Source organism: Stigmatopora argus, chromosome 12, assembly GCF_051989625.1.
Source record: "Stigmatopora argus isolate UIUO_Sarg chromosome 12, RoL_Sarg_1.0, whole genome shotgun sequence".
Taxonomy (NCBI): domain Eukaryota; kingdom Metazoa; phylum Chordata; class Actinopteri; order Syngnathiformes; family Syngnathidae; genus Stigmatopora; species Stigmatopora argus.
The window spans coordinates 13483852-13496907 of NC_135398.1; the positions used below are offsets into that span (position 1 = coordinate 13483852).

Here is a 13056-nt window from a genome sequence, read left to right on the forward strand (position 1 = left end):
TCAGACATGTTCTCATGTATTGGAACTACTCTTTTTAGTTCACGGGCAAGGACAAAGGGAGTTAAGCAAAATAAGGAATTACAATCACAAAGGTCCATATAAATAATATACTTTACAGCAAGAAATCACAATAAATGACTCTCAAAGCAAAGTGTTTCATCTAGTGCAGGGGTGGCGAACACGCGGCCCTTGGGCCACATATGGCTCCGATCCAAAATGAATGAACTATATATTGTGGCTTTTTGGTTCATTTCATGTATCTCTTAGGTTTATTCTCTTTTAAAACACACTCAAATTCATCAGAGCCCATTAAAAACATATAATAAGTTATATTTTAAAAATATTTTGGCAGATTGGATTTTTTTTATGCCGCTTCTGCCATAAGGCGTGGCTCTTTGACTCTCACAGTTTAAAGTTCTGGCTCTTTATGTCTAATTTGTTCACCACTCCTGATCTATGGGTATGATATTGTTGAACTACGGTGCATTCATGATTATGTTTTGCATGTAACATGCAAAATAAGATCAAATCAAGAAGCTCACATATAATTGTTGAGTAGAAACAACTTTGAGGGCGCCACCTAACGTTACAAACTTATGCAAGTAAGACATCATGTAAAGTACAAACTCCAATAAGCCAAATACACAAAATTTTAACTCCTAGATTTTGTGTAACTATTTCACTAAAGTGTCCATTGAATACCAATTTGAGGGTCAACCAGTTGGGAGATGAACACTGCACCAGCCGAGTGGAACTCAACATAAGACAGACAGTTGCTTATTTCTGATACAGTCGAGGCTGGATTGCAGAAAAAGGGTGGAAAGTCTGCTCTGTCCACACATTACTTTGACATTACACAGAGTGCGCATGGCACCTGGCAGAGTAAAATCTGTTCAATGTCCAGCTAGTTTCTACATGTGTGTTGACACATTCAGCTCGTCATATAAATGATGAATTTAGGGTTGCAGTGCATGTGCAGCCTCAATTTCAGATCGGTTGTCATGGTTAATAATCACATGCATACTACTTAGAGTGGAATCTTGTAATTGTGCTGAGGATTGTATCCACTCAAATGAAATGGAAAATCTGGCTCTGCGGCTTTACATTAACACATCTGGAGGGCACGCCTCTCTGTTCTTTTTTTCCTTTTGACACAACCTTCTTTTTTGGTTGTTCTCCTCTCATTTGGTTCCTTATTCTTCCAATTGTTCTAGTCTCACAGCCTCAATGTTTCTCTGTGCTTTTCCTGTCTCTCTCCCTCCTCTATATTCAGTTGCTCTCTGTTCCCCTACACAGTAATATGATCTTGTCTATCAGACCGACAGAGCCATGAATCAAAAGACACAGAGAGAAATATAGTACAAACCTTAGTGGCCCCACCCCCACTACAACCACACTCATCTGCAACATCCCTACCCCCAACAACCCTCTCTCTCTCTCTCTCTCCCTCTCTCTCTCTTTCTCTCTCTCTCTTTCTCTCTCTCTCGCTCTCTCTCTTTCTCTCTGTTCCCTACCCCCAACCACACAGCCTGCTCTCTATCCGCAGCCTCTATCTTTCATCTCTATCTTTTCTCAAACAAACACAGACTGACAACAACGCTGGGCACACTGGCATAGTACCTTTGTGCATGCAATTATCAACTTCTTAGAATTAAAGCAGCAGGTTGCCAGACTTAGACATGTCAAATGAACACGTTGCGCACATGTGAAATCACAATAATAAAATTGGGGTACTCTATTAATATGCCCCATCTCGAGGTCAAAGGTCAAGGCCGGATAACCTACAGTTGCCGCGTCCCAATGAAGAATGGCAGCATAGTCGTCATTCCACTATGCCTCTTTCGAGATCCATTCATATTAGTTCCACATGCAAGGGTGCAATAATACAATGTGAACAGATGCTCCAATCTGCCCATACATCAGAAACCTTAGAGGAGCCACTTCAGAGGATGTTTGCCTGCCATTTCTGAGCAAAACAACTTACTATATATTCCTCTTTGAGAGCATGGTAAGACACTTTTCGTAGCTGGGACTTATTTGTAAAGCCAGAAATGAAACACTGCAGCTTACTTTAGCTTCCTTAATTCCCAAGTGACACGTTATAAGAGATTACAATGAATTATATTCTGATGAATGCTTTACACCATCATTTTTTGTTTTCCTGCTGAGTTGCTGTTTTTTTGTTCAAAGAAAACCCTTCAGTAAAATAAGCACTGTATAAATCAAAGGGAACATTACTTACTGTGTTGTCAATTAAACATGAGGAATATTTTTATCGTAAAAACATTCTCTCTGGTTTGGTCGATCATTATAAGAATCTTTCACTCAATTACAGAATGAATTTGTCTCAGTTCTTTGCATTAGGATTGAAGGTTAACACTTAGCTTCACTTTTCCTTTCCACTTAATTAGAAAATAATGGTTAATCCCAGTCAAATGAGAGGAAATCACACTGGCCAAAAACAGAATAAAGATGGAAATCAGCCACAGGTTTCTGACCCTGACCTTTCGCCTTGCCAGGAGCGAGAGAGAACTTCTTGGACAACAGATTAACGGTCAGGAAATGCCCTTTGCAAGTCTTTATCTTTTTTTAAAAATCCCAAACCGCATTATTCAAAACATATCGTGATGCTGTTCAAATCATAATTGGTTAGAATTACATTGAAGGGAATCTAACATCATCCTAGTACGTCGTCAATAGGCAGTGGTAGCTGACACTGCTTTAATTAACTTCAGGTTAATAAAGCAATTAATTACCATTTAATTGGCAGGGCAAGACAGATGAATACCCCCACAGTTAATTATAGCAGGGGTAACACAAAGGTGACTTTCATCTGGCAAACAATGAGCAACACGAGAAGGTTCCTGCTCTTGTGTCCCCTACCTTGTTGGTCCCAAAGGCCGGGTCAGGGTAGGAGAGTTGCCCCAGTCTCGAGTGCTCAGACGCGGCCAGAGGCTGAGGAGGTGCCGGGTAAACTGTCACATCCATGGCTGAATAAACATCCACTTCTCGCGCTCCTAGTATTCTGCTTGTTTTCTTCCTTCTACAAAAAAGTATAATTTGCTTTTGTTTGGGTTTTTTCCCCCTTTTTTTTTTCTTTTTTTCACAAAGTTAGAAGTCCCCGAGCACACATAGGGCGAAGCATCCACGAGCCACTTCGGGCACCAAACGCCACTCTGACTCGATTTTTAGGAGGGAGAAAGGAAGCCGAAAGCAGGCTTTATTTACAAGGTCCCGTAAGTTTTTGGAACAAGAGCTTCACTCCACGCCGGTTTTCATGCTTCAATGACTCCCGGAACTTCCAAGTCTACACAATACTTCCTTGACAATGAATGAATACAGCATGAAAAACTATGTTAGACTGAAGAACTCACTGTAAGACGGGTCTCCACCTGTTTCCTTGATGGTATTGATGTTTTGCGCAGCAAGGCTGAGATGCGACTTGAAAGTGTTTCAATGATGTGTCCCGTTGACTGCTGTGCTGACAACTGCTGCTGTTGTGCTGTTGTGCTGCTGCTGCTGCTGCTGCCGCGCGTTGCTCGGAGCTCCGGCGAACACTTTGCAGAGCACCCATACAAAGACAGCTCGGCCATCAAGCTGGCTTTCGCTAACATCAACAAAAGCGGAAACCACCCCGTTTTACCAAAATAAAAGTCACTTGCCAACCTTTTTGACATGGTACACCGGCATATGTGGACAGCGTTACTATACATATACGTACATTATATATATTATATATACATATATATATATATATATATATATATATATATATATATATATATATATATATATATATATATATATATATATATATATATATATATATATATATATATATATATATAAATATATATATGTGTATATATACACATGTATGGGTTAGGTTTAGGGGTAAGTTTAGGGTATTAACCCAGCGCATTAAAGACACCCTAGGTCAGGGGTGTCAAACTCATTTTTTGTCGCGGGCCACATGGTAGTTTCGATTACATCCGGAGGGCCGTTATGTCTTCCAACTAGGCTGCCAAAATTAATCGATTAATAAATTGACAGCTTTCTCGATCGTGCTAATTGATAGATCATTTTTGGAGATTCAAATTAGTAAAAAAAAATTGCAATTATTGATTTAAAATGAGGTAACACAGGAAATAATCTACAATCTTCATTTGAATTTCATCATAAAACAGAAAGTTGGAACTCATCATTTACTTTCTCGGGCCACACAAAATGATGCGGCGGGCCAGATTTGGCCCCAGGGCCACCACTTTGACACATATGCCCTAGGTTTAGGGTTAGGGTTAGGTGCAGGGGTTGCCAAGTCCGGTCGTCAAGAGCCCCTATCCAGTTTGTTTTACATGTCTCCCTCCACCATCACGCCTCAATCAAATAATTGCAATCGGTATGAAGCTTCTGGACAGCTTGCTGATGAATTGATCATTTGATTCAGGTGTGGTAGAGGAGGGAGATATAGAAAACAGACTGGATAGGGGCTCTCGAGGACTGGTGTTGGCAACCACTGCGCCGAACCCTAACTCTAACCCTAAACCTAGGGTGGCTTTACCGCGCTGGGTTAGGGTTAGGTTTCGGAGTAGGTTTAGGGTTATGTTTAGGGTTGTGTTTAGGGTTATGTTTAGGTTTATGTTTAGGGTTAGGTTTAGGGTTAGGTTTAGGGTTAGGTTTAGGGTTAGGTTTAGGGTTAGGTTTAGGGTTAGGTTTAGGGTTAGGTTTAGGGTTAGGTTTAGGGTTAGGTTTAGGGTTAGGTTTAGGGTTAGGTTTAGGGTTAGGTTTAGGGTTAGGTTTAGGGTTAGGTTTAGGGTTAGGTTTAGGGTTAGGTTTAGGGTTAGGTTTAGGGTTAGGTTTAGGGTTAGGTTTAGGGTTAGGTTTAGGGTTAGCTTTAGGGTTAGGTTTAGGGTTAGGTTTAGGGTTAGGTTTAGGGTTAGGTTTAGGGTTAGGTTTAGGGTTAGGTTTAGGGTTAGGTTTAGGGTTAGGTTTAGGGTTAGGTTTAGGGTTAGGTTTAGGGTTAGGTTTAGGGTTAGGTTTAGGGTTAGGTTTAGGGTTAGGTTTAGGGTTAGGTTTAGGGTTAGGTTTAGGGTTAGGTTTAGGGTTAGGTTTAGGGTTAGGTTTAGGGTTAGGTTTAGGGTTAGGTTTAGGGTTAGGTTTAGGGTTAGGTTTAGGGTTAGGTTTAGGGTTAGGTTTAGGGTTAGGTTTAGGGTTAGGTTTAGGGTTAGGTTTAGGGTTAGGTTTAGGGTTAGGTTTAGGGTTAGGTTTAGGGTTAGGTTTAGGGTTAGGTTTAGGGTTAGGTTTAGGGTTAGGTTTAGGGTTAGGTTTAGGGTTAGGTTTAGGGTTAGGTTTAGGGTTAGGTTTAGGGTTAGGTTTAGGGTTAGGTTTAGGGTTAGGTTTAGGGTTAGGTTTAGGGTTAGGTTTAGGGTTAGGTTTAGGGTTAGGTTTAGGGTTAGGTTTAGGGTTAGGTTTAGGGTTAGGTTTAGGGTTAGGTTTAGGGTTAGGTTTAGGGTTAGGTTTAGGGTTAGGTTTAGGGTTAGGTTTAGGGTTAGGTTTAGGGTTAGGTTTAGGGTTAGGTTTAGGGTTAGGTTTAGGGTTAGGTTTAGGGTTAGGTTTAGGGTTAGGTTTAGGGTTAGGTTTAGGGTTAGGTTTAGGGTTAGGTTTAGGGTTAGGTTTAGGGTTAGGTTTAGGGTTAGGTTTAGGGTTAGGTTTAGGGTTAGGTTTAGGGTTAGGTTTAGGGTTAGGTTTAGGGTTAGGTTTAGGGTTAGGTTTAGGGTTAGGTTTAGGGTTAGGTTTAGGGTTAGGTTTAGGGTTAGGTTTAGGGTTAGGTTTAGGGTTAGGTTTAGGGTTAGGTTTAGGGTTAGGTTTAGGGTTAGGTTTAGGGTTAGGTTTAGGGTTAGGTTTAGGGTTAGGTTTAGGGTTAGGTTTAGGGTTAGGTTTAGGGTTAGGTTTAGGGTTAGGTTTAGGGTTAGGTTTAGGGTTAGGTTTAGGGTTAGGTTTAGGGTTAGGTTTAGGGTTAGGTTTAGGGTTAGGTTTAGGGTTAGGTTTAGGGTTAGGTTTAGGGTTAGGTTTAGGGTTAGGTTTAGGGTTAGGTTTAGGGTTAGGTTTAGGGTTAGGTTTAGGGTTAGGTTTAGGGTTAGGTTTAGGTTTAGGGTTAGGTTTAGGGTTAGGTTTAGGGTTAGGTTTAGGGTTAGGTTTAGGGTTAGGTTTAGGGTTAGGTTTAGGGTTAGGTTTAGGGTTAGGTTTAGGGTTAGGTTTAGGGTTAGGTTTAGGGTTAGGTTTAGGGTTAGGTTTAGGGTTAGGTTTAGGGTTAGGTTTAGGGTTAGGTTTAGGGTTAGGTTTAGGGTTAGGTTTAGGGTTAGGTTTAGGGTTAGGTTTAGGGTTAGGTTTAGGGTTAGGTTTAGGGTTAGGTTTAGGGTTAGGTTTAGGGTTAGGTTTAGGGTTAGGTTTAGGGTTAGGTTTAGGGTTAGGTTTAGGGTTAGGTTTAGGGTTAGGTTTAGGGTTAGGTTTAGGGTTAGGTTTAGGGTTAGGTTTAGGGTTAGGTTTAGGGTTAGGTTTAGGGTTAGGTTTAGGGTTAGGTTTAGGGTTAGGTTTAGGGTTAGGTTTAGGGTTAGGTTTAGGGTTAGGTTTAGGGTTAGGTTTAGGGTTAGGTTTAGGGTTAGGTTTAGGGTTAGGTTTAGGGTTAGGTTTAGGGTTAGGTTTAGGGTTAGGTTTAGGGTTAGGTTTAGGGTTAGGTTTAGGGTTAGGTTTAGGGTTAGGTTTAGGGTTAGGTTTAGGGTTAGGTTTAGGGTTAGGTTTAGGGTTAGGTTTAGGGTTAGGTTTAGGGTTAGGTTTAGGGTTAGGTTTAGGGTTAGGTTTAGGGTTAGGTTTAGGGTTAGGTTTAGGGTTAGGTTTAGGGCTAGGTTTAGGGTTAGGTTTAGGTTAAGGGTTAGGTTTAGGGTTAGGTTTAGGGTTAGGTTTAGGATTAGGTTTTGGGTTAAGGTTAGAGTTAGGGTTCGGCGCAGGGTTACCAAGTCCGGCCCTCGAGAGCCCCTATCCATTCTGTTTAACACATCTCCCTCCTCTACCACACCTGAATCAAATGATCAACTCATCAGCAAGCTGTCCAGAAGCTTCATACCGATCGCAATTATTTGATTCAGTTGTGATGGTGGAGGGGGACATGGAAAACAGACTGGATAGGGGCTCTCGAGGACCGGACTTTGCCACCCCTGCTCTAAATATCCCCTAGGTATGGGTGTGAGTGTGCAGCATGGTATATTTATATATATAGAGGTAGCACTGTATTTTTTTGTTCAGATATTATTGTCATGTTTTGTTTGGGAGTTTGGGGGAGGTGTGTGCATGTCTCCTTGTGTGTGCTGTCTCGGTGATGTGTGTCCCTTTTCGCTCCCCTTCCTTATGTGACCAGGTGTGTTTGATTGATATTTATCCCTTTTGCATCTATTTATACGTTGCGTCCTGGTATGCCTGTTGCGGGAGTATTGCTTACCTTTGATCATGTCGTCTCCCTGACAGTGTGCGTATGTTCTATCCTCGTTAGGTTTGTTTCTTTATTTGATTTTTACCCCGTCCCAAGTTTGTATGGCTTTTTTTCGGTTTATTCTTATTAAAGCCAGCACTCCTGTCTCTTTTGACTTCCTGCATCTTTGGGTCCGACCGCGCCACACACCTGAGGCGATTCTTGACTGAGTACTCCTACAACAAGCATACCATAGACGCACAAGGGATAATTATCAATCAAACACACCTGGTCACATAAGGAAGTGGGGCAAAAAGGGACACACATCACCAAGACAACACACACAAGGGAGACACACACACACTTCCACCAAACTCCCAAACAAAACATGACATTTATAGCCCTTTCCAAAGTAAACATTTATGGTACAAACTCAAATTTATGATCTAATTCTGGGATTCACAATGATCAATTTGTTCAGTTTGACAAAGTGTGAACCTGATTTTTAAAACGTCTCTTTGTGTATGTTTTGCAGTGGTTTAAAATGCAGTTTCCCACTAAGTGAGCAAACCATTTTTTGCAACCTGAACGATATTTATCGGACAGCAAATTTAATTTGTAATTATGTAGGTGTTCAGTAAATAGGATACATTCATGCACGTCCGCTCAGGCATACGCAGGCCCAAACTTACAGTGTAATTTAACAATTTGTTGTCTTTAATTTTGAGTGTTGCTGTAATTTATTAGTTGAGCAGTAAGGGGCACCCCCAAGGCCCCCCAAAAGGTTAATTCAGATAGAGTTAATTATGCACTGTGCTTGCTAGTGTGTGATATCTCATCATCTTCAATGTGCCTTTTTTCATTGGCCCAGTTGATTCTTTTCTGCTCACCTGCCTCATTGCCAGCTGAACTGGGTTGTACCACCATATTTTAATTAATTAAGACATTTAAACAATCTGAATTAGATTTTGTGCAATGTACTAACTCATTTTTAAGTCAGATTTTACGTCAAACAATATTTGTCGGTATGGTTGAGACTGGGGCTCATCTTAAGAAAAAGAAGACAATCACACATCAATGAAGCTTTATTCCCTTCACATGAAGTATAATTAGTAATATTACATATACGTACAGCAGAAGTGTACACACTATTCAGGGTTTTAAAAAGACTTAAAGGTTTAAAAAGAGTATTGAACTTCATTCTTTTAGCCTTAAATACCTTAAATTGCAATATGTGTTTATGTATGTATGTATATGTATATGTATATATATATACTTTTTTTTTTTTCCCAAGATGGCGCCGTTACGTGGAAGCCAGTGGCAGTAGCTCTGTACACTCTTATTTGTTTTTCGTGTTTTACAGCCCTTCTATCTTTTTTTAATGACATTTTAACATTTATTAATATATTCCTTTTTACTTTACTTTGTACTTTTTACTTTAATGTTTTACAACTTTCCTTGTTCTGTTAGCCTGGCTTCTTTCGGCTACTTCTTTTTTGGAACCATTCAGCCATGTCTACGCTGTCACACACATGGGACTAGTTGTTACAATACGCAGCAGAAGGAACACCTCAATACTGCTGGAAATTCGGAGCTGGACAAAAGTGCCGGGAGAAGAAGCAACGCTTCTGACCAACCATTCCATCATGGGATAAGATGGAAGAGCTGTCGGCGCTTACCAGGCCGGAAGCGGAGTCGAGGAGTTCTGCTCTGCTGCTGTTGTCTTCAGCTCCAGACTACTGAGGAACTGTACGGATAAGCTTGGAAGAGTGACTCTGCATACTCTCTACCTTGGTCCCAGTCTGCAGAAGTTCTCCATCTTGTGGAAGACTTCCTGTGTGTGGTTCCAGTTTTATCAACTTTACAACGTCTTTTTCTTGAGTCTATCCATTTTTGCTACCGCAACCAAGATGGCGCTGTTCAAGTGGCAGCCGGTGGCGGTAGCTCCGTCCACTCTTCATTTTGTGTTTTTGCTGATTTTCTGTCTTAATTATTTGATTTGGTGATTCTTAATGATCCCATTTACTTTGATTTGCTTTGTACTTTGTGCTTTTGCTTTGTTGTTCTGCGGCCTTTGCGACTGTACTGTCTAACTTGTAACTATGTGGTTTTTATTTAGTTTTTCTGAATCCCCCCCCCTTCTTGCTACTGTCACAATGAAATTTCCCAAATACGGGATGAATAAAGTTATCCAATCCAATCCAATATATGTGTAGGTATATATATATATATATATATATATATGTATTATTTATTTATTAACTTATTTATTGCCTATTTATTTATGGCTAAAATGTATTTTGCTGTGTCTGTATTCTCACCGTCTTGCTACTGTGACAGTGAAATTTCCAGAATACGGGATGAATAAAGTTAACATTGCTTGGAATAGAGTGTGAAAAATTTTCTAATATTCCGAGAGTCACTCGTTTTTGTGGGTTTGTCCTGAAACTGGCATTAAATTCAGTCATACACTTTCACCTATAGCAGCCCTAATCATTCTGTCAAACAAGTATAAAAATGTTCATAGTTTTTAAATACTGAAAAACAACAATATAAAACACGTCCATATTCAAAACCAAATGCCTGGGTGACAAACAATGATCTGTTATACAATTACTAAAAGACTCTGGATTGAATAACTAAAAAATGTGTTTTCATACTTAACTCTAATTATGAGTGATTAAAATTGAGTGTAGGTGGAAGTAAACAGAGTTTATTGCTTGGAAGGCAAGTCAGCTCATTTTTTTACACGCTTTACTCTGATTATTGTTATTGACTCACACTGACGAGCCACAACATTATGTAAATGCTCAGTTTAATCAACATTACCAGGGCATTTTAAATTTAACAATGTGAATAAGTTTGGATGAGTATAAAACTCACAGTGTCAATCAAAACCAAACATAGTATCCTATGTAAAGGCAAAATATTTGACACAGCTATTGTGCTCATTAGAATTTTTTTTGTCTGCTGTATGCAGCCTCTACAATGTAAAATTATACGGTTAAGGTACATCACCAGGATAGTGTGTACGCATCCAAATAAAGTAGTTTCAGCTTTCTTAAAAATGATAGAGCTTTTCGTGTGCAATACGTGTACAGTTTATAGATCGAATCTTATCTCATTGACACAAGATGTGATGGCAAGACAGTCAGAAAATTAATTAACACAAACAAATATAATGCATCTTATCTTACTTCATTAAATGATTTACATTTTGTGCTTTGGTAGCTGAATGGGGTCCTGGGTTCAAATCCGGGTCGGTCCACCTGTGTGGAGTTTGCATGTTCCCCTCAGGCCTGCGTGGATTTTCTTTGGGTACTCTGGTTTCCTCCCACATTCCAAAAACAGGCTTGGTAGGCTGACTGGACACTCTAAATTGCCCCTAGGTATGAGTGTGAGCGTGAATACAATAATCCCTCAAATATCGCGGTTAATCTAGACCAGACGTGGTAATAAAAAAAATCGCAAAGTAGGGTCACCCCTATTATAATTTTTTCTTCTTCAGGGCTGAGTCCTAGTAGCAAAAGTGGCTTCCACTTACGAGTTTCAGCGTGGATTTTCACATTTTTCTGAACTTTAAAAAAAATATATTTGGAAAAATCACGAGGTAGTGCATTCGCGATAAGTGAAGACTCGATAATCGAGGGATTACTGTAACATTACAATAACAATGTGCAATATTTTAGAATTTACCTTGCCCCAAAGTGACTTTTTATATTACTTATTTATGTTTTTACTGAGAAACTCGCACTTTGTGGAGTAGCATCACTAATTTCATTTTACGCAGCTGTTGTATAATGACAATAAAGGCTTTGATTTGATTTGATTACTGTAGTTGTTTGTCTCCTCGTGCCTTTAGATTGGCTGGCCACCAATTCAGGGTGTCCCCCCACCTTGAACCCAAAGTCTGGGATAGGCTCCGGCACCCCACACGACCCTAGTGAGGATGAAACGGTTCAGAAAATGAATGAATGAATGCTTTGGTAGCGATGACCATGAAATTATTTTTCCTTTTTTTTGTTTGCATTCAAGCTGTTATGTTTGACCACTCTAGCGATCACTGTGATGAGACTGTACTGCTCGGGTTGCTTTCTTCTGACCCTCTGTTTGATGAAACTGTACTGCTCAAGCGACTCTCTCCCGACCCTCTGTTACATCTGCTAATCAATGGAAAGCTTGTACACTGTGTGTGTTCTCAACATTTTGTTGTCAGTGTCTGCGTGTTCAACTATTAGTGGAGGGTGAAAGGATTACAGACTGCCTTGACCACACGTTTTCACTCCATACATGCTGGTTTCAATGTCCAAAATACTGTATAGCACAACGTCATGATGTCTGCTTTAATTTAAAACTAGCAACTTTATTGTATCAATTTCCAAGAGTTTAAAATTCAATGTATTTTTTAAGAAATGTTGCATCAAATTTTATGTTTTGGAGTAAACCTTGTTTTCACCTGTGATATTTGGGCTCAGTTACAATTTTTGTAACTTTACCTGATTTTCAGCATTTAAAGGTGTAAAATGACAACAATATAGGCATACAGTCCTCCCATGTTGCATAAATTTAACAGCATTGCCACATGGCTAGTTTGAAAGATGCAATTCTGTGTACCTCCGATTGGTAATTAAGACATATTTTAGGAAACCAAGTGTAAATGTCCATGTTTCACTTTTAACAGCAGTTAACATATCTTACGCTTGCATGAATGTTGAGAATGTTAAATTGTTATACAAAATGTTGCCTGAACGGCTAATAAAGTTTTTATGATGGCTGTAATTTAACACTGGAACTAATTATTTCATCATTACTTCTGGGACAAATGTTTTTTCATATTGGAAACAAAAGGAATTTGGCTTAATAAGAATGTTTATATTGCGCATGATCTTATAGGATCTTATATGGATGCTATGAAATCCTGTATATCAGTGAGAGAACATTTAAATGAATGACCTTCGGTTTATCCCCTCAGGGGTTGCCACAGCGAAAAAGTTGATCCACGTGATAGATTTGGCAGTCTTACGCTAGATACGTTGTGCATAGGGAGGCAACATAAAAAATAAAATAAATACACATTTAAAAAATATATATGTATATATATATATATATATATATATATACATATATATTTTAAATTTAAATTAAAAAACTATATATATATATATATACATATATATTTTAAATTTAAATTAAAAAACTATATATATATATATATATATGTCAGTGGCGGTCCGTGAATTTCCTACCGACGCCTTCAGCTGTCTGAATCAATCCAACCCTCAAAAACTTTTTTATGGCTATAAAACCTCTACTGCGGCTACAGCTGCAACACATAAAAAGCATCAACAATAACCTCATACAATTGAAATATTATTTAGGAATATAGCCATATTTTACTCACCAAAAATCCTTTTTACCTGTACACAATATCCATCCTCCTTTCTTTCCTCCTTCTTTTCTATCGCCATCGAAGCTAATGCTGAAAGTCGAGCCTGTCCTGTTGTCGTATTTCTGGCATACGTTTTTATTCGATTTAGTGCTGAAAATGTTTGTTCCCGGTTGTGACAGGCCTGATTGCTTCGGAATTGTCCGAC

At 39.2% G+C, this 13056-nt stretch overlaps 1 protein-coding gene across 3 annotated transcripts in view; it reads right to left on the reverse strand.

Moving 5' to 3' along the window:
• The window catches only part of tox (thymocyte selection-associated high mobility group box), a 44317-nt gene extending 40732 nt beyond the window's left edge, over positions 1-3585 (reverse strand). Inside the window, exons 1-2 of one of the 3 annotated variants that reach the window (XM_077616255.1) lie at positions 3393-3585; positions 2884-3043 (exon numbers count right to left, since the gene is read on the reverse strand). In XM_077616255.1, coding sequence (XP_077472381.1) covers positions 2884-3043; positions 3393-3574 — 342 coding nt within the window. In that variant the 5' untranslated portion in view covers positions 3575-3585. Of the gene's footprint in view, positions 1-2883 lie in introns of all 3 variants that reach the window. The other 2 variants (XM_077616254.1, XM_077616256.1) reach the window with 2 other exon arrangements.
• Between the last annotated feature and the right edge of the window lie 9471 nt (positions 3586-13056).